The 21,955-nt window shown below is 40.2% G+C and overlaps 1 protein-coding gene across 8 annotated transcripts in view; it reads left to right on the top strand.

Moving 5' to 3' along the window:
- The window catches only part of RABGAP1L (RAB GTPase activating protein 1 like), a 242,839-nt gene extending 227,188 nt beyond the window's left edge, over nt 1-15,651 (top strand). For 6 of the 8 annotated variants that reach the window (XM_065674152.1, XM_065674156.1, XM_065674155.1 and 3 more), the window contains 7 exons: nt 123-215; nt 7,702-7,812; nt 10,229-10,333; nt 11,550-11,633; nt 12,104-12,175; nt 13,514-13,711; nt 14,046-15,651. In XM_065674152.1, coding sequence (XP_065530224.1) covers nt 123-215; nt 7,702-7,812; nt 10,229-10,333; nt 11,550-11,633; nt 12,104-12,175; nt 13,514-13,711; nt 14,046-14,201 — 819 coding nt within the window. In that variant the 3' untranslated portion in view covers nt 14,202-15,651. Of the gene's footprint in view, nt 1-122; nt 216-494; nt 1,364-4,383; nt 4,470-7,701; nt 7,813-10,228; nt 10,334-11,549; nt 11,634-12,103; nt 12,176-13,513; nt 13,712-14,045 lie in introns of those variants that run through there. The other 2 variants (XM_065674160.1, XM_065674157.1) reach the window with 2 other exon arrangements.
- The last annotated feature ends 6,304 nt before the right edge of the window (nt 15,652-21,955 follow it).

The raw sequence follows: 21,955 nt of genomic DNA, 5'->3' as shown, positions 1-21,955 counted from the left end.
TAACTATTCAGCAGTGGCTTTCCAGCACTTCCTCGGCTTTCTGTTTGTAAGAAGAGCTTTCGGACAGCCTTTCCCGTGTTCTTCTAGTCTTTAAATGCATGTTTTCCAAATCTGCTTCACAGGTGCCAACAAAAAAGCTGAAGAAATATGAGAGAGAGTACCAAACGATGCGAGAGAGTCAGCTGCAGCAGGAAGATCCCATGGACAGATACCAGGTACGGGAGGTGCTCTATGGGGACCTGTTTCATTGGCTGAATCCCACAGGGAGTGACCCTGTTCCAGTGATTAACCAGAGCTGTGTGTACCATGCTCGCCTCTCTGGGATATGCCAGTGCAGACCTTAGGGAAGTTCAGTGGCAGGTGAAACTCATCCCCCTTCTTGAACAAGCACTTTGAACACTTGGCCTTAGTGTTTTTTCAGGACTATTTCAATCATAATTTGTAACTCTCAAGACATCTGCAAGTGGCCACATATAACATTTTTCTTCTCTCAGTTTATATGTTTGTAGGTAACTCTCCTGCTGTTGCACTTTTATGGGAGATCTTCATGAGATGCAGAAACAAAGGGTGATTCTCAGCTACAGACACAAAAAGGAGAAAATACACATTGCTCTAGCACAAGCTGTGTGCAGTGGCATCCACAGAGACTTTTGGAAGATGAACTCTTCCTTGACTGATACGATCCTTGTTATTCATCTCTGTTAATACCAAGCATCAGTAATTTTTTGTTAATACAGTGCTTAGTACTGTGGGAGCCAGAGCTTTCCCGGGGTCCCAAGGTACTACTGCAATACAGTTAATAGTGATAAATATCCTGCTTTAAAACAGCAGAGAAATAAAGGTTCAGTTATTAATAATTATAGCATAATAGTTCACAAAAAAAATAGTTCTTTAATTTTGCATCAGCATTGTTTATCTTTCCAATGTATTTGCTTTTATTGTCACAGCTACATTCTGTTGCCATAGATTTTTGTGTGATGGAGGCTCTGCCTCTAAGCTTATACTTCACTTGGTTGAGGATCCATTTATTGCTTACCCTGATTTGAAAAATTCAGTTTTCTTTAGGTAAAGCTGCCAGAGATGAAGCACTTTAGTGCCCATTGCACAGGATAGCTGGGAATTGACATTGCTTACATATACCTGTACTGTTTTCCTGCTGATTTTCATTATGCCTTAATATGTTAAGTGACATTGCAGTTGGTATGGTGCCTACAAGGAGCATGGAGCAGAGGGTGCAACAGGTTTATGTGGTCTGTGAATGTAAGGAAAGCACACCATGCTCAGAAAACCACCATACGAAAACCTGTAGTGAAAGACTATGCCGTTATTCATAAATGTGAGTTAAAGGACACAGAAAGTAAAACTGACGTTTGTTATTTTTTAAAGTATTTGCCTGTGAAAAATACTGGTTTGACTGTAGTTCTTTTGATGTCAAAGGGTGTAGGTATTATTGCTTGTGAGAACTGGGACTGCCGCAGCAGCTAAGAGCCAACAGTGAGTGTGACCTATTTAGAAAAAAACCCCAACCTGCTGCTGATGAACTGACTGGTTTTGGTTCACTTACAGCACTGTGGGATTTAAAACATACTTAGAAAACAAATAAGGGTTCTTTAAAGCCCTGTGGAAGCTGCAAATGAGGGTGTAGAAAGTGACTGGCCACTGTCACAGTCAGAACACAGCCCGTGCTTTTGGCTTGCACTGTTGAAACTCACTGTGTGATATTTTTTATTGAGCCGCATTGGGTCTGATCCACTCAGCGATGCTGTGGTTAGAGAGACTCCCTGTAACTGCCTAGTTGCACATTAAGTTCAAAGTTCGGAGGCACTCTTCACCTGATGAGTGTCATGGAGAAATGCTTGTAAGTGCTCTCTGTTCTTTCTTTTGCTTGTGCGATTTTATTAATGCGTCAAGCTGACGTTGGTAGGAATCCACATTTCAAGAGTGTTTGCATAGGGCAGCAAGAAACACAACTGTGTGGCTCCTCACAGGCAGAAAGTGGAGAGCCAACTTTGCTTGTCCCTTAAATGATCGCTCTGCAGCCTATGCATTTAGAATTGCATTTCATTTTCGCAGCATCAGCGCTAGACTTTGCCCAGCCAGACTTGGTTTGGGAAAGGACTGAGTCTACGCTGCTGAAAAGCCAGCACTGCCTCTGAGTGCAGTGTTGCTGTTAGCTCCCTCTGGCCTTGTGCGCTCTGTGTGGGCTGTGCCCCAAAGGCCTACATCTTTGTAATTTTTACAGTTTCTCTTCCCAGAACAAAATGAGGTTTTAGTTTACTGCCCAGGAAGGGAATGGGATTGCTGGAGATCCCTGCAGAATACTAAGTCCCATAGGCGAAGAAGGAAATAGGCTTTCAGTATGTTGACAGTTTTTAGTTAGTTTTTGTTGTTTGCAGTATTCTACAGTTTGTATTGCCAATAGAGATTTGTCAGGACCACAGGGACAACCACACTTCTGAGCTGTGATGGAGGATGTCCTGAGTAAGACACCTCCCTGTGACCTGTGGCTTGATGGACTGTTGAGCAGGAGACGGGCCATTCGCTGCACTAGTGTGGAGGGAACTTGCGGAAGCCGACACGGCTCTTGCATGAAGGTCTGACTTTCACCTGGGCATCTAGGGGAGACCAGGACCAAACCAGAGCAGTAAGGGCACAGCCCGCTTCTTCCTCTTCTCCCCTGTGCTCAGGTCCTGGAAGTGGTCCCATGCACAGGAACAGTGCGGCCAAGCAGCCTCCTGTTGAAAGGCCAGGAGAGAGACACTTCCTGCCTGAGGGCAGCTGGGTATGTCCAGGCAGGAGGCTCCTCCAAACCCACTGACCCCACACTCACAACACGCTCCAGAAGAGGGACGGTTTTGCAACTTCCAACCTGCCATTAACCAGGTGCATTTTCTTGACAGGTCAAATTCATGTGCAACAATGAGCTGTGTTGTATGGCACAGGACTTCCTGCCCAGCTCATATTTTACATGTTGATTTGACTTACCAAAGAACAGTATTAATGAGTGCCTTTTTGTGTGTGTGTGTGTGTGTGTGTGTGTGTGTGTGTGTGTGTGTGTGTGTTTCCTCCTGTATTTACAAATAGTATTTAGGAAAAGTATATGCTTTTATAGGCACTTTTGTTTTCCATTGCTTGTAACGAATTATCACTCATGTTTTGTCAGATAGATTTTTAAAAGGTGCAAAAGTAAATATGTTCCACATTGCTCTTTGTCACCAAACTTCATGACTTTTGGTTCAAGTAAATTGCAGATTGTCTATAGAAGCCAGGAATAAAACTGAGTTGCATGTGCAGAAAAAGTAGTAAACATAGTCCAGACTGATCTTTTTATATATACATTACAGGGTTGGATGTTTTTCGGTGTTTGAGAACACCTCGTGTAACAGGGTTTTGGTTGACTTGATGAGAAATTACCGGCGTTGGGCTTGGGACTTCCTGATTTAAAATAAAGAGGATATAACCATACAAAGAAGGGCTGGAGTTTTGCAAGCAGATCCTGCTTGTGCACACAGCTTTGTTCTGAGGGTAGAAACGCCTTTTCCTGTGTGGACCTTGTTGTGCAACAGAGAAGTTTTCTGTCTGAATAAATGTGTAACTTGGACATAATTAGCCTTTTGTGTGTTTGAAGTGGAAGCAAAAATTCATACATTGGTCATCTTTATTCAGAGTCCTGGTAACTGAATGGTACCCGTCACGAGGAAACGTGTGAGATAACTCTTGATGTGGATCACTGGTTGTGGTTTAAAACATTGAAAACAAAGTGTGCTGGGGCACTTCTGGGAATATTGCCCCAGAGTCAACAAACAAAACACAAACCACCTCCAGGAGCCTCTGTGTTGCTTCCCGTGAGAGGTTTTCCTGGATAGTTTGCTGTAAAAGCCTTTTGGGTTTCTAGATGGAGGTTCACAGGGTTTTCCTTCAGAGCAACTCTGCCATCAAGAGCCCTTTCCAATGGCTTATGAAGATTTCAATTTGCTCACATCCAGAGAAGTTAATTTTAATCAGTGTTTGCATTCTGCTACTGAGGATCTGTTCATGCCCAAGATCTGGGGTTTGGGTGTTTGCTCATCAGCAAATGTGACACTGAATTGCTTAACAAGGTTTGTGACTCGTTACACCCTGCTTGAGTAGCAGCACAGAGAGGATGCATCATCGCCACTAATCTTGTCAGGATTTGCTCCTTGGTGCTGGCTGAAGGGAGCAGAGGGTGGAGTTCAACATTTCAGTCTTCCTGAGCTGAGGCTTGCTTCGGCTTTCAAATTTGCCTCCCTTTTTCCGTCCAGCTTGTGATGAAAGCTGGATTATACCCTCTTTAAAACTCAGAACCAAAAACCCACTGAAGAATCAGCAACTTTTTTTTTTTCTTTTTTTTTTTCCCTTTGTTGGTATTAAAAATTATTTCATATCCTGTTTTCACTGTCTTTACACCAATGGTTGAAAGCAGTGTTTGGTCTGTGACTTTACACGAGGTAAGTTTATTTGTGTTTGTATGTATCAGCAGTGTTTGTCCATTTTGGAAATGCAGTACCCTCCTTTTAAAAGCTAATCAAGAGTTCACCGTCTGCCTGTTGTAGACAGGAGGAGGAATTTGGGAAGGAGGAATCTCTTATTTTACTAACTGTAGAAACTGAGCTACGCTGAAGAGAAGGAAATGGTTGTCATAGTTAGTAAATTGTTAGTGGTGCGTAGAGAAATGGCAGGAAGCTCTCTGTTTACACCAAGGACAACTACCAGGTTTGACTAGTTGGCTTATGCCAGGTTACAAAATGCTGTCTGTGCTGTGAGTCCTGCTGTAACAAATGAGCTCCATCTGTTGAACTTTATGCCATTGTGAATGGTATTTTATAAAACCCTGTAAATATTTCAGGGCCTTTGAAAACATGCTACATATGAAAAGCTCTATTTGCTATTTTTGTACTGTGTAACGTTAGGTTTTATTTAGGCTTAAGCAGATTAATAGTTTCCTCCTGAGGAAGAAGGCAGTTGTTCACTGCTAAATTTGGGAGGAGGAGCTGGAAAAGACAAACCGCCTAGTTTGGCGCACTGCCCTGTGTGGAGGAAGAGTAAAGGTGGCCCTAGAAGAGACTTTCAGCTGGAAATTAGAACTATGGTGAACGAGATAAAAACATTTCTTAGCTATTGACTGGATAGACCAAGGTAAGAGATCTTTAACTTACTTATATGCCATGTAAATTCTAGTTTAAGAGGAGGATATTGCATTTCCAACCACATAAGCTTGCTTACCCACTTGTCTGTGAATGCAAAGCAGGAACTTTGAACTTCACATTGTGCAGCTTGCTTTGCGGACACTGAAGCTTTTGGCGAAAGCATAGCAAAAATGTTAAAGCAAACTTCTTTCTGGGTTAATTTGTGGAAGTATTAAGAATTTCCTGATTTCTCCCTCTGAGCAACATCCCTATGAAAAGGTATTGGTACTGCAGCACCTGGCAGCAATACTGTCTTGATCTGGTCCCAGTTTTTACATGAATTCAAGTCACTTCTTGATAGCTACTCACTGGCAGAGCTATGTCTATAAAATCAACATTTCTAAGATGATCTGACCAAAATACAGAGATAAAGACGCACTGGGGCCTTTTTTTTTCCTTTAATTGATTGCAGTTCGGTTTTACACTCTTGAGGTTTATATTATCCTTACAAAAGAATTTTACTTGTAAAAAAAAAAAAATCCCAAACAGAATACAGTGCAATTAAAATAAAAAAAATCCCCAAAGTTACACATCTTTTAGCAGTGGTTATTTTAACTGTGTTGAAACAAAAGTATTCTACTTACTTTTTATTGTTTCAGTAACAAAACAAGTTATTTAAAGTATGGTCTTTTGGAAGGGAAACAAACATACTTTCCTGTACAGGGCAGTGCATAGTCTAGTTACACAATGGGGTCACATTAAGGAGAGATTATGTATAGAGGTTCTGCTTCCTGCCACAGGGGAAGCTCCCACACAGAAGAGACCTTTTTTAGCATCCTCTTAAGAGTTGTAGTTGTCTTTTTTTTTGTTAAAGTATGCAAAATCTTCTTGTAATAGAAACAAAAATTGCAGTTTCATGGTGGTGAGTTTGGAAATTAAAAATATCCGAGTGTAGCTGATGAGCAGGAGGAAGTGAAGACAGGTCATTAATGTGCTTAGGCAAAGAAATCACATTTTGTAGGAAGGCATTCACTGAACAACTCTTGGAAATGTTTTGCTGTCTTAAGTGCTGATATATATTCACTAGCATGTAGGTTATTTATTGTTCCTCCACCTGTGAGTTTCCATAGGAACTTGGTATTTCTCTTTGAGTTTCCATAGCACACAGATTGCCTTTATAGTCCCTTCTGGTTTGAAAGATAGGGAGTCATTGTGTGACTGAAGGCCAGCACATTTTTTGCTCTCTTAAAATCCGTTTGAGGAGGGCACCTCTATTTGTCTCACCGGCTGTGTTCTTCCAAAGATGCAGATCACTCCCTACAACTACCTGAAAGGAAGATGGAGTGAGAAGGTGGCTGGTCTCTTTTCCCGAGTAGCAGGTGATAGGACAAGAGGTAACAGCCTCAAGCTGTGCCAGCCAGGGGAGGTTTAGGTTGGATATTAGGAAAAATTGCTTCACCAAAAAGGTGATCAGGTACTGCAACAGGCTTCCCAGGGAAGTGATGGAATCACCATCCGTGGAAGTGTTTAGAACACGAGTAGATGAGGCCCTTAGTGACATGGTTTAGTGGTGGACTTGGCAGTCCTGGCGTAAAGGTTGGACTTCATGATCTTAAAGGTCTTTTCCAACCTAGTTGATTCTGTCATTCTATAACACACAGACATCTTTTGAATATGATTCTGTTTCTCAGCCCTAGAAGAGCAATAACTGAAACTGATTTTTAGAAACAAGAATCACTACTGCTCATTCTTCTCCTGTGTACTTACCTTCTCTAATTGTGCTCTCTGTAGTCATTCTGCCTGTGCAGAGTGGGTAAGGAGTGCAGTGCGACAAGAACCAGGGCCTGCAGTCTTGAAGTCCTTCATTTTGTGTTCCATGTTTTGCCCACCAAGCAGGTTGTGGGCCTGTGCTCAGGGAGTGAGGCCATTTCTCCATCTGGCATTTGTTCTCAGCAGGTATCCTGCAAAACATGCACTGTAATCCTGGCGCATGTTGCAGAGAAAGTGCACAAATGGTGATACAGATTACATGAGCTGTAGGGAGTTTCCTACTAAATACTCTTCTTTACTGTCTCACGGAAGATGGGAAGTTGGCACTACATCATATACAAAATGTACTGGTTTTATGGATTTCTGCAGACAGAAATTTGTATAAAGGAGCAGGGCAGCTTTACTTTCAATTGGAAACATTATGATGAGTATCTGTTATTTGGTCCCTGTTCACTGCTGCTGGGTGGGATTTCATCTGCCTAATTTCTTTTGATAATGAGCAAGCAGAAACCAAGTGCTTTTGCAGAGCGGACTCTTTACTTTTGACAGAGAAACCCTACAGTAGTGTGTCACTTATGCGACACAAACATAACCATTGGGTTGTAAGTGGAATAGCTGCATTTGCACTGCTGGCTTAATTCACTGTTGTTTCCCAGAGCAGCAGTCCTGTCTTAATGTGCACTCTTGCCTTCTCAGTGTTTTACACACACAATATATTCACTTATTGCTCTTTAATATTGATAAGGACTAACTTCTTTTTCTGGTTGTTCCTTTCTTTTTGCAGAGGGAAAACCGCAGGCTCCAAGAAGCAAGCATGCGGCTGGAGCAGGAGAACGATGACCTTGCCCATGAGCTTGTAACAAGCAAAATTGCCTTACGGAATGACCTGGACCAGGTAATGCTGACAAAGATGGGTCCCAGCCCAGGCTTGGCAACACCATTTTTAGGAGCCCTGCTTTGTGCTCAAGTGAAAGCGGGAATGCAACATTGAAAGTATAATTATTTGTGCCTGTATTTTCCTGACAACCTCACTCCCTGTTGCAGTCAGAAGGCTGGATTTCCACATGTGTGCAACTGTAGGTATTTACAGTGCTGTCTTGCCAACACTAACTTCATCTTCTCTATTGTGGATTGTTTTAGAAAATTTAAGCCATAACTTTTACTCAGATACCGAAGAATGAACATTTACTTGTAAAAGCTATCACACTGTCCTCAAAAGACTGTCTTCAAGGGAAGGTGCCTTGCAGAATGCCTACCACCTCATGTGGATCTGTTTTTCACAGCAGTTTTAGTAGAGTCAACAAAATTCGGAGATAAGAAAGTGGCATGGCACCAAAAACTGGAAGGGCTTCTGGGTGTTCTTTGATAACTGCTTTTGTTTCCTGTGAAGACTGGAATGTGAAGGGTAGCAGTATTCAGAGCCCTTTATCTCAGAGATGACTGTCAGAGAACTATAAATTCAACCCTCCTCTTTGTAGAGTGTTTTACATAGTGTTGTTATATGCTGTAACAGCTCTTATTAAGATACTCAATACAGGAGGGCCATATTCCACCATACCCCATGATTAGTCCCTTGCTCAGTGAGGGCTCTAGTACCTTTTATAAGGTAAAATCTTTTCCTGCAAGGGCCTCTCAATTTGATTTCCTGTAATTATTTGGCTTTCTTTATCTAGCCTCGGAATTGTCAACATCACTAACCACAGCTGTGCAATGTGTTTAGGCAAATCCTTGATAGTGAAGCGGTGCTGATTTGGATCCATGTGATTCAAAAGACATGAGCTGTCTTGAACACAGGCAGAGATGCGCTTTGCATGATGGAGTGGGCAATTTTGTGTAAAGGCCAAAAGCAATGTGTTGAGGTGCTCTATTTTCCCTGGGAACAGCTGTACATAAAGCAGCTTTAAATCTGCTGCTGCCCATGCCTTTTTTTATTCCCTCAAGCACTATGACTGCCAAGCACATACCTTTGCCAGTTCCGTTTCATGCTTTCCTGCATTTTAGCAGTCTTTCTGTAGATGAGTGGCTCCATGAAGTTTTCCCACACCCTGCCTCAGTTCTCTGGCACTGAAAGAAAAGCTTTGTGCTCCTGCACTCCTGATCTGCAAGGACAGGTTATACTGTACGCCGTTGCGGGTGCTTGGAGAACTTGGAATGAACACATAAAGGGAGGGAAGATTTGTAGTTCCCTCAAAGTGTATCTTAAACAGGTCTTTCACCAAAAATATCCATGTAATCCCCAAGTTCTTTTGTTCTAAGATGTCAATCTTAACACTTTTCTGTTCTTTCACTGCTTGTTTTCCTTTCTCCCACACAGCTATATACACACTAACTAATGCAGGAATTCTCAATCGATCTCTTTACTCAGGGCCCAGGTGCAGCTGCTTCTGCTACCCACAGTCACCACTAACAAACACCCTCATTAATAAGTAACACTGTAGCCAATAGATAATTTAATACCACCACCAGTGGTAGAAAACCGAACTGCAACTTGGAGACAGGTTCTGCACTGTTATTTGTTGTTTCCAGTGCCGTTTTCCCACTTGTATTTTCAGCAAACTAAGTACTATTTGAGCACAGCCGTTGCCTATTGTAGAACCTAGTTAGTGAACAGCAGGGGTGGTGCAATGCAGTGTGTATCTCCTAGCTGGGGAGGTCAACAGAATATAATCAGATACTGAGAAATACATTTCTCTTGTGGTGATCGGTGAGGATAGTGCTTACAAAACCAAAGCATTCCCACTATCTTTCACCGTGAGCTTGGCCATTCAAAGAAAGGAGAAAATTCATATTCTGCAGTAGACAATACCAACTTTCTGCAGGTAATACTTGCACTGATAACCTGTTTTATCTGGTGGTCCTGTTGGTCTCTTTTATACTTGTCTCCACCCAGACACTTTGTAAGGTACAGTGCAGGCAACTAAAGTTTTCCACGGTATCTTACAGATACAGAAATGGAATGAGTTATCTGAAGTTACACAGGAGCTAAATCATGTTGCTGTCACTTAGATTAATATTGTTTCCAACAAAAATATTCTATACATCATGGTTTGCATTAGGGTTGTATTAAGATATAGTATCTCTGGTTACTTGCCATCTAGGCTTAGGTAAGCATGTGGCGAAAGGGCCCTTTCGCACAGTTGTTGAAACACAGTGAAATAACTTAGAGAATGGCTATTTGAAAAATGAATTTCATATAAAAAATAGGCTAGGTGAGTCATCAGAGGTCAGGAAAAGGCAATGCTAGAATCTGAATCAATACATTTGTATTGGCACAGATAATGTCTGATTTACACCAGCTTTTCTAATTCTAGGCTGAAGACAAAGCAGATGTTTTGAACAAGGAACTTCTCCTGACCAAACAGAAGCTAGTGGAGACTGAAGAGGAGAAACGGAAGCAGGAAGAGGAAACTGCTCAGGTAAAGCATTCTCCAACTTTTCTCATTTAGCAAGGAAATGCAAGCAAAGGATATGGAGAAAAGCATGAATGTGTTGTAATAGTAGAAAGGATTTTGTCTTCAAAATGCAGTCACAGCTAAAAAATTACAGTGCCAGGGTAATCAGGTTTTTTAAGTTTGGTTTTCAGTATATTCTTTAATTGAGCTCAGAATGTTCAGTTTTCCAAACCTCATCCTCTTCCCAGTATTGTAATCCTTTTCACTGGTGATGAGCAATCGCAACTAAGGAAACATGATCAGACCACTTTTAATGACCTAAACAAGATGGTGGAGTTGTTGCCTTAATAAGAGGCTGTTCTGGATTCGGCTGCTGGTTCACTGACATAAGCTGTGGATGTTTTTGTCTGAAGCTAGAACCAACAGCAAAACAAAGCTGAGGGTTGGGAGAATTTTGTGGACTAGACCTGGCCTCATATTTTTTGTGACATGTTCAGTCTTAGTTTTTCAGTCCTATGTATCTACCGCAGTGCCGAATACTGATGCACAAAAGTATATGTCAAAAGGGATACCCTGATTTTTGTTTCTGCTGTTTGACAACAGTGACTACAACAATCAAATGATAATTTTTTGTGTCTCCTTAAATGGAGGTTGGGAAGTTCTCTGCTATAAGGCGGCAGTGGAAGCCTTTTCTTACTGAAAGGGCTCTGAAGATTTAGTGGTTCTGAACAGTGGAGGAATGAGTTAACTGTATTTTAATGCAGTGCACAGACCAAGCCAGATCTTTTTCTCCCGTTATGGAGATCAGAGTGATAATGCTGAGAGATTCTTCCTCCTATTCCATCTCCAAACAAACAAACTGTCTGCCTACACTTGCTCTAACGGTGTGCAGAAAACAAAACCAAAATCAGAGAAACCCACTTAATAGCAACGCTCTTGCTTTGTGTTCTGCGGATCATGCTATACCACCATTTAATGCAGAGGAAGAATAACCCTACAGAAGTCAGGATACACTGTATCACAGTATAGTCTTTCTAGTTATAACTGAATATAATACTTATTTGTGTACTGAGTAAATCAGACACTTGTATGAAGAAGTGGAAGTTGTAAGAAGAAGTGGAATTTGGTAAGGAGCAGCTGAGAATTGCTGTAAACGCAGCCAGACTTTGAGAGAATGATCTGATGACATTTTGAAAACTTCTTTCAGTGTACTGTGTAACTTCTCTCCTTCAATTCCTAGCTGAAGGAGGTCTTCAGGAAGCAGCTAGAGAAGGCAGAATCTGAGATCAAGAAAACCACAGCCATTATTGCAGAGTATAAACAGGTACTCTTCTAGAGACACTTTTTCCTATTTCTTCTTTCAACCTGATGTGAAAGCTGAATTTTCAGAGTAGCAGATCTCAACTTTTAAGTAAGTTACATTACCTTTCAGGCTTTCAGAGAGCAAGCACTGTAATCTGTCATAAATCTTTTTGTGTTTTTCCTAATAGTCTCATAATTTAGGGAATCAGGCAGAACCTGTCTTTCAGCTAATTTCAGTACTACAGGGTGAATGCTTCTTTACTCTGTGACATAATGCAGTGTAAACATTATAAACTAATTCATCTATAACATGTTTGTCTCTGTGTTCAGGTTCTGTATTGAATACTGTCATTTTTTTTCAGTTTCATTATTAGCAACAGCCTCTGAGTGAGGCAACATTTAAGAAATATTGGCTCTAACAAAAATGAAAAAAACATGGGTTATATTTTAGTACAGTAAACATTAGCTAAGAGACTGCTTTCTCTGCTCCAGATTTGTTCCCAGCTGAGTACCAGGCTGGAAAAACAACAAGCGGCCAGTAAAGATGAACTGGAAGTTGTGAAGGTGAGAATGATGCCTCCACGTATGAGATTTTTCTAACACAAGTACTGCTAAATACTGGGGACAGAATAAGACACTAATTCAAGTTTAATGTTACAACAAACAGCATTGTCCACCTACCTGCACTGATAGCCCACAGGCATTTTAGATTAGATGCAAACAATAAAAAGGTTTATTTCCTTTCACAGTTCTTTATCTTATATCAGCAGCACAGAACTCTCAAACTGAACTGCATGTAGTACTTGGCTTTTCTTTTTCCTGTTGAAATATACACTTCTGGCAAAAAATGCAGAGAGACAGTATTTACTTGGATGTAAGAGAAAACATGCTGCTTCTCCTGCATGCCCAGTGGAGGGGTCAGAATTGGCCGAACTGGACAATTTGGGTTTCTGTAATGTAAGCAAAGTTGTTTAAGTAACTTGGCATAGCTTGAGCCATCCCCAGAATTGCCCTAGCAGTTCCTCACCCTTCTCTAAAGCCCCTTACTAGGAACATTTGCACTAGAGATAAATGTTTCCTGATCATGTATCCCTCTGCTTTGTCACTATGGAGTAGGCAGAATTGTTTTCCCTCTGGTATAGCTTCTAGTTATTTCTTTGGTACTCAAGTTGAACCTGATTTGTGCCTTTTTAGTGACCTTTTTATGTTACTGGTAAAAAAAGTTATCCTAGGATTGATGTGTTCCTATAATCTGCTGAAGTAGCTCAATATCCTGTTTCAGTTTGTGTGAGCCAGGCCAGCTGTGCTACATCTTCAGCTATGAGTAACTGGTTCACCTCTCCAGGTAGCACGAGAACATTACTGTTGTGTATCAGGTGTCACTGGCAGAAAGGGTCATCCCTTAAGATGCTGAACAAGCACCTGCAAGAGAGTACTGGCCCATTCAGTGAGCACAGCAGCTTGCTTTACTTCTGGAAATACGGAAAAGCTACCTGGCTTTCTTTAAAGTATCACAATTGGTATTAATTTATTCAAGTGCTTTTATGGAAGATGAAAAGTTTCTGGAGTATGATTTCCTCTTCTGAATTCTGCTGGCATAAATACTGCAAAATATTACAAAGCTTTGGTAGTAAGAGGGTTTGAGTATTTCTAATCTAGGAGGCAAAGTCTCTGTGCTTAGACAGAGCACGCTAAGTAGCTTGTAAGAAATTTTATACTGTTAATATGCCCTGGAAATTGTTCATGAACTTCTCAAATTCTTTCCATGTCATGTATGAAAACTGCAGTACTACATAGTTCAAGATTACTGACAGAAAGGCAGTCTAACGTAAAAATGGCTCTTCCAGGAAGCACAGCAACTCCTAAAATATGGATTAAAGATGACCTTTCTGGGTATTTCAGGGTAAAGTGATGGCCTGCAAACACTGCAGTGAGATTTTCAGTAAGGAAGGGGCACTGAAACTGCCTATTGTAAGCACGGAGAATAAGGGCATAGAAATGGATGATGAAAAGGATGCACTGAAGAAGCAGCTGAGGGAGATGGAGCTGGAACTTGCACAGACCAAACTGCAACTTGTGGAAGCTAAGTGCAAAATTCAGGTATGTGAAATCCAAGTACAGCCAGGCTGTGTCCTCAGTCTTGTTATGCTCAGTACAAAATGATTCTGAATCATGCAAAAAATTGCTCCAAAAGGGAGCATATACCCATTCTGCAGTGTATCTATCTATCTGTGAACTTCAGGAACGACTTTCTGTCTTGAAATGAGATTTTTATATCTAAATATCTTATGCTGTTTCTGCAATTTCAATCTGCCTTCTCTCTCCAGTGCCTGGGAGGTTGCAAGGAAGTGCTGGATTGCAGGGACTGAGTTTGAAGATGCTTTGTTGTTAATTACCTGGGTTTTGATCAGTTCTGACTGTTCTGCTTTTGTAGGAGCTGGAGCACCAGAGAGGAGCCCTTATGAATGAAATCCAAGCTGCCAAAAACTCTTGGTTTAGCAAAACCCTGAACTCTATCAAAACGGCAACAGGCACACAGCCACCACAGCAGTCTCAGCCATCCCTGCCACCGAAAGAGAGCAGTACATAGTTCCCGACAGACCCCAAACAAGAGCACAAAGAACAACACAACTGAACCCTGGAGGATTCTTCCAGTGGTCTCTCCTCTTGGAGAAAGGACAAAAGGCAGGAGTGCAGGCTTGAAGTGAAATTCTTCGGTGTTTTTCATTCATTCTGATGTGACCCTTTTCAAAGGGGGAAAAAATAATTCCTGGTTTATGTTGAATTCTTACTTCCCAAACTGCCTTGCTGAAAGCCACGTTCTGATACCTTCATACTTTTACACTTTATTTTATATGACTAGATGTTAAATAAATACTTCAAAACTAGGTCTTTAATACACGACTAATTATTCAAAATTATTTTTATCTTGCATAGAACGTTTTTTCTTCGGGAGGAAGAGAGAGAATGGAAAATGTAAAGTACTGAAGCATAATCTCTTCATAGAAAGCACAGTGTAATAAGCACCAGTGTGTGTGCAGGTGTCTTAGGATAGCTTATGCCCTGGGACCATCTCAGAAGTTTATCGCAGTGACTGTGTCCTGCAGAGAAGCACTTTTTGTAAAGCTTAGGCCATAGCAAAGATAGTCTTGTGCTCTCTTGGCACAATTGTTTATGAGCTTCCCTGATAAGTTCTTAGTTCTGGTTGGTTTTTAATTCAGAAATGCAAGTAGTGCAGTTCCTTGTAGCACTGTTGTGTGAAGGCTATTGACAACTCAACTGGAATTTAACATAAAGTTATCTAGTTCCCTTTTTATTTTTAGTTTATACTACAATATGCAAGAAATAAGTCCTTCCATTGGGATAAAGGGAAAATTGTTCAGTGTTTATTTGATTTTTTTGCCCTGAAGCAGAGTGAAGACCTTGCATAGTTTAGACCTTTTGTATATCCTGTGCAATAAGAAGCAGGTTTTATGAATAACAGTAATGAAAACCTTTCCCTGGGTCTATATTCAAATTCTGAATTTGACACAGAAATGAGGTCTCAAAAAAAACCCACCCCAAAATGTTTATGCTGCACTGATAAGACACCACAGTGTCAAATCTGTTTGCTACTTAGGAAATGCTACGTTGGTATTACTTATTTTTATAAACACAAACATTTTCAAGTGGAATACAAAACCTAGACTTTCCCATGGAGTAGACTTCTCTGATGATTCCCAAACTTGCCTGGTTGTTTTTTATCTCTTAAGGTAAGAAAATCCAAAAGCATTTGTTTTGACTGAACATAAAGTGTTTATAGAAATACTTATTTCATGTAAAATTAAACTATTGCTTGAACTGATGGAGTATTTTTTTAATTGTATCTGTCATGTCTAAAGAAGGTCTTGCAGGTAAATATCACAGCTGGACTAAAGATTGTGTATTAATTGTTCCATTTACAAAATTGTTCCAGGGACATTAGTTCTGTTTTTTCTTTTTTTAATTTTAAGTAATGCCATATCTTGTCAGTTTTGTACAATAAAATTTAATGATACCCATCTCGTGCTTTTTTGTCAAGCATAATTCTGAATTATTTTAAACAGGGTAGTATAAATGTTACCTGTGCCAAAGGATTGATTCTGAAAGGCAGTCAGCTGTTTGAAGTAGAGATCAAAATATAATCACTATCTTGATACAATCCTGCAACGAAATTCTCTCTTTTAAGGGTAAGGGGCTAAAAAAATTAATATTTGACAATGTACCTGCACGAACAGTGATTATCTGGAAACATTAATATGTAGTGAGAATTCATACATTAATATGTAGTGAGAAAAAAGGGGTGAAAACGCAAAAGGAATTTCTTTTGCAAATATGAACAAAGACCTTTTTCCCTGGTCGCTTTCTTGCTAATGGTATTTGCATAAATGTTTCTGTTCTCTTAACTGTCTGAGCCTAGCATTAGTCATTCATTTACCAGTTCCACTTCACGCTCAAAATGAACTGCATAATAAATTTGAAGTGACATTTAAGAATATCTGGTGAACATCTGATTGTTACATTTGAGAGTACTGTGCTGATGAGTGACATTGATGGTTTGACAAGTGTCCGAATTTCTCATTTCATTTATTTTAAATCATTCTTAGAAGTGAGTTTAAAACCTTGATTGGAAAAACGCAGTGATAATAAAAAAATAAATGGGTAAGACTGCGATTCCCTGAGCAGATGACTTCACGTAACTGCTCACTTCTGCTCAAAGAACTCACCCCTCCAACTCCCTGTTGTACAGTCATGTCCCTTGTCCTTGTTATGGCACTTACTAGAGATAATTACAACCAACCAAACAAAAGAAAGATGTGGGGTGGATTTTTTCCCCTTTTGGTTTTGACACATTAATGAGTTAAATAATCTCAAAGGGTGCAATGACTGCAAGTGGATTGTGGGAGTGGGACTTCCCCAGTTCAGCAAAAAAGAACTGTTAAATAAGCTCACCATGTCCCATGGAATTCGCTTTGACACAACATCATCTTTGTAGCTGCTCTCTGACTTTGGAAGTTGAGTTTCTGTAACAAAAATATGTTTGCTACCTGCTAGCCAGGATTTCAAAACCTTGTAGAATGGAAGCTGGCTTACATCAGCAAAAAAAGTTTCTGAAGGCAACAGCTGCATTATCACTCTTGGCAGTGACATGAAGGCAAAAAACTACTTTCACCGTCCCTCCATAGTCCCAAGGTAGTGTTTGTAGCAGTGGTGTTTGGAAGAGTAGTAATTACATGGAAAATGTCTCTTCTCAAAACAGTACTGAAAGAGTAAGAAAACAGCTCTATGGCATTATCTTGATGAATAAGCAGTTATATTCAGAAACAAGGAAAGGAGCAAGACTGCAGGATTAAACCAGGCAAGCTAAAATTCTGCCTGCTGACTATATATGCTATTGGGAAACTTAGCTTCCTGTGAGAAAAACAAATCTGGGGTTTAATTAGCTCTTTTTAGCAGCGTGTGACAGTTATACGCACACGTATGCCAGACCAGCTGATCAGTCAGGGATAGCTGGCTCGTTGTTCAGATTTTCAGCAGAAAACATCATCAGAGTCTCACTAAAACTGTTTTTCTTTTGTGTGTGGCACTGGAACAGCTAACATGGCTTGTAAGTCTGCAGTGATTAGTATTTCTTTTCCTAGGTCAGTATTAAACTATGTATCCACATCAAACTTACATTAAAAGTAATTTGAATTTTATAAATATATATGTGGAACTAAATCTTCTTTTTTAATTTTATTGAGAATGCACAGTTCTGAATAAAGTCTTTACTTTGATTAGGGTTAAACCTCCACAGATCTTTTTTTAGTACAACTGTTTTATCTTGTTGGATTCTAATCTGTTCCTGATATGCCCAATGTGGGGGGAGAGGGGAGAGTACTTTTTTCAATTTAAAAAGCAATTGTTTTTACTTTGACTGTAACACTTTACAGGATAAATGAAGCAAGGCTGATTTAGTTACATGGTACCTCTGTGAACTACTTTTGTATTATCTTTGTGAATCAAACTTAATATTCTAAAGTAATAGGACATATTTCACTTAAAAATTCTAAATGTACCCCAGAGAAAATAACAATAAAATAGAAAAGATCATGTGTGCCGTTAATCCAAGAAACTGCAAAATCTCCGAGGTCCGTATGCATTAAAGTTCAGTAAAACCAGTCTTGGGAAAGGGAGACAGCTGTGTAATCAACTGACAAACTCATCTTTGGCCTGCCCATTAATTAGTATACAATTTGCTACAGCTAAGTTACACTGCTTACATAGGTAAGCAATGTTTTTCTTCTTTGTTGGACATTTTAAAGGACTTCTCTTAGTTGGCTCTTAAAATTTAAGATAGATGCTTTTTTCTGTGCCACTGTGTTAAAAACAACTCAAAAACACCTATTTACGAGAGAGAAAGTCAAGAACAAGAATTCAGCCCCTTGACAGAGCATGAAGTATCCCATTGACTTTAGAGTCACGATGCCACTGACCTACTGAACATAGCTATGTAGGAGTACATAAAAATCTGAATTTACTGTCACTGAAGTATCAAAACTTGGAAGCTACATAAGTCGTGATTTCTCCACAGGATAAAGGTAGGGCTGTTCCCTATCTTTTGTTAAGTAGTTGCACTGAAATCCATGGAACTACTTGTATGTGTGGGAAAACTATACCTCTTATTTTGATTTACTGTTAGGCTCAGGGATAATTGGCATACTTGTGCATGATCTGATAAGCCTAAATACCTTTGGCACTGAAAACAGACACACTTCTGATGTTACGATGCTAGTTTTCTTCCAACTGCTAAAGACAAAACCTTAGTACATGCTATTATCTGAATGTGAAGATCAGGGCAGAGATGTTTCCCTCAAGACTGGGGACTGTTCTGAGTGACAAGCACACCTATTACAGCTGAAGCCTGCAGAATGGGCTGCTGTGCAAACAGCTGGCTGCACTAGACAGGTAATGCTCTGTACACCCAAGGCACTGCTGTGAGTTAACACACTGGTCGTCACGTTGTTCTTGCAAGCACAAAGGCTTGAACTCCATTATTTTCCTGTCTATTATGCTAATGTCTTACTGGGAGCTACCCTATTACCTCTTTCTGAGTAATAATACTGAGGGGAGATACAACGAAGCACTCAGGTTTGGACCTTTCAAGTTAGGTGGGGTGTACATCACAGCAGCCTTTAAAACAGAGCTGATCCATAGATGGGGTTTGGGAAATTCAACGAATTTGCAGCAGGATGAATAATGCTCAGCATTAATCAAGACCCCACCTTACCCAAGTCAGAAGTCTACATAATTTATTTCAGTATCATGTCTTAACACGTACAGGTTAATCCTCCAGGAATACAGGGCTCTCCACTTCTCCCGGATTCCAACTGCTTTGCTACTGAATGTATTTCATGCTATTTTTACCTGAAAAAGACAAAAATATATGGGTAGAGAATTAGGACATTACTTCCTCTTATTTTCCTATTCAGTGGGACTTGCTTTTATTTAACCTGTAAAGGAATATATATGTATCTTTGGAAAACTATATCTTATATATAGAATAATATATAGGAAACTGAATCACAAGGGGATAAATACATCAAAAGGATTTGGTGTCATAAATTTCATTTATGATTTGATACCACCAGAATCCTGGGCTGTACTAATTTCCTTCCAGTTTCTCTTATTTTTGTATTTTATATAATACATGGATGGTACTACCAATGCAAATGAGAGCAGACATTCTCAGATTTTTCTCCAGATCCCAATTCCCCCCTTCCAGTGGTCCCTGAGTTTGCACTGCTGCCTATACCAACCTGTGCCAGGAGCTCTCTTGAGCTTTGGGAACTACTGCTTTCTCATGGAAGATTTTCTGGCTTCTCTGAACTGGGAAAAGCTGACATGTGAATGCAGAAAAGTGTCTAATCAGGCATAGTCCGAATCCCTCAGTGCCTGCCATTCAAGATGGATTGACTTTAGCACATTGAAACCAGAGAGCAGCTTCAAAGCGCTGGCTCCATTACAACGAAGTTTTCTAGATCTGGAGCTGCATTTGTCATCTGTGTGTGTCCCAACTTTGCAAATCCTAAAGAGTTAGGAAAGAAGAGCATGACAGCGATATCAGACTTAACTGAGAACAACTCCATACTGCCAGTACTTGTGCAACAAATCCACGTATTATATAAAGTATAATATGGAAATATAAGTGTAATGCTTGGTATTAAAAGTGCAATTCAGTGTACATGGTCACAACAAATGTTTACTTTTTTAATTGTTACAGAATTGTTTGGATTGGTACCTTGTTATCATTGTGTGAACAATGCCTTGTAAAATAAATGGAAATGCATACAAAATGGGAATAAGGTGCTTATTTTCATAAGCCATTTACTTAAGAAATAGCTTCAATCTGTTTGCAATAATAAACTGCTACTGTGCTAGGTTTTTTTATATAGGTCACTCACGGTGGTCATTTCTAAGCAGCCCTATTAGATTTGGCAGACTAGCTGTCCAAAATGTGTTTGTGCTACACAGCCAATTCTAACCCATTCATTAGGACAACGTACTCATTCCCAAGGGGTCTCCTGTTCAAGTCTGACAGACAGGCTCCATGCCAGAGAGCTAATGGGTCACCCTGGCCCTCCACTCCAAACGCTAGCCTGAGGTTGCCAGCCCAGAGAACGTGCTGGTAAATAAGCTTTTCTTGAAGGTCATTGATTCATAGCCATGGGGCAACAGGAGCCATTGTTAAGGACATCATGCCTCTCTGGAGTACACAAGAAATATGCAAGTGAGCTATGAGGCAGCATGCTTATCAGAAGGGTCATAGGGAGCACAAGGACACAGCAAGAAAATGAAAACTGACTCCTAACAGAGAAGCATGGCTGAACAAGAACAGGGCAGACCAGTATTTAAAGCCATCAAAAGTATCCAAATGCTTTATAAAACCATTTTCCATGTGAGCAATTGCTGCAGGGTTTCTTTTTTATTCATTATTTATTCCCTGGTACTTCAGGGGAAGATACAAAGGCAAAGAGAGAGAAAAGATGAAGATTAAATTTACCAGACATAACATTTGGTATTGTTTTACCTCCACATCACTATCCAAGGCCTGTTTTCATCAGCTGCTATCAATTCCTGCAGACAGAAGCAGAAGGCTACTACTTGATACACAAAAGGCCACAGGCCTTTCAACACCCTCTCAGATGCTTCCATCCCCACCCCTTCAGCAAGCAGAAGAGCACTGAAGACCACTCTGCACTGTATTTTCTTTGCCAGAGAGACCGGACCAGGATCTTTCAGCTGAGTTTCAGTACTCATACTTACTCTAACCTAGCTCTTTTTCCCTCCTGATGCAGGATCTTTTCTGATTCTTCTCCAAGAGAAGGCCTGCCACTGTGCTCTTTGTACAGGTGCACACAAGATGACAACCTGGCTTTGTCAGGCTGTCTTCTGTTTCCGGCCAGGGGAGGATGCAGATGCTACTACAGCTTTATGCAAAGGGGAGCTGTGTGGAACTTGTTTTTACAATACAACAGACAACTCTTCCATGGGGAAGCTGCCAATCAAGTGGAAGTGCCACAAGCATGGAAATGCTCCCAAGGAAACAACATAAACACTGGTTTTTAAAAAAATATCAAGAAAGAAGCAAATTACAGGCTCTCTTACCAATGCGTTTATGTATTAGCAAAAGCATTTTCTCCTCTAATCAGAAATTAACTTATAAAGCAATACCAGTTTAAATTCTAAAACTATGAGCACTGAATAAGGCCACAACTAAGAGTGGAGAAACTACAAAATTAGTATCTAGAAAAAACCCACATAAAGTTTTTCCTTGTCTTGGTGACTGCTCAACAAAGATCACAAGGGAACAATTCCTGAATAAGCAACTGCCTTTAACCAATAAAGTAACCACGCCACAGGAGTAAATTCCAGTTGACCATACTGTATTTTCCACGTAGAATCAACTGGCCCAGTTTCAAATGCTGGACAAGCTGAAGTCCTGTGGAAATTACAACCAACCAGAGAGTTAGCTACGCAGATCTTTCCTGGTCCTTTCTCAACTGCAGATCATGAAGCACTGGACCAGAGGGTTATAATAAACCCTTCAGTACAATGTCTGTTAAAACTGATTTGTGGCATGCAGACTTGAATGTAAATCCTTGGCTTCAGGTTTGCTATTAAGCTTTACAAATTCTTGGATATTCACTTAAGAAAAGATAACAATCTAAGGCCATAAATCACCAAATTAGGTGTCATTCCTCAGATGGGTAACGTTAGAACTTGCACTTTCAGAGAAATCTACTTTTTAAACGCTGAAGGGCTGCATCCTGCCTTGGGTTCCAT

This window comes from Lathamus discolor, chromosome 3, assembly GCF_037157495.1.
Source record: "Lathamus discolor isolate bLatDis1 chromosome 3, bLatDis1.hap1, whole genome shotgun sequence".
Lineage (NCBI taxonomy): Eukaryota > Metazoa > Chordata > Aves > Psittaciformes > Psittacidae > Lathamus > Lathamus discolor.
Note: the sequence above shows the minus strand (reverse complement) of the source record. Positions and strands in the feature narration are given on the sequence as shown.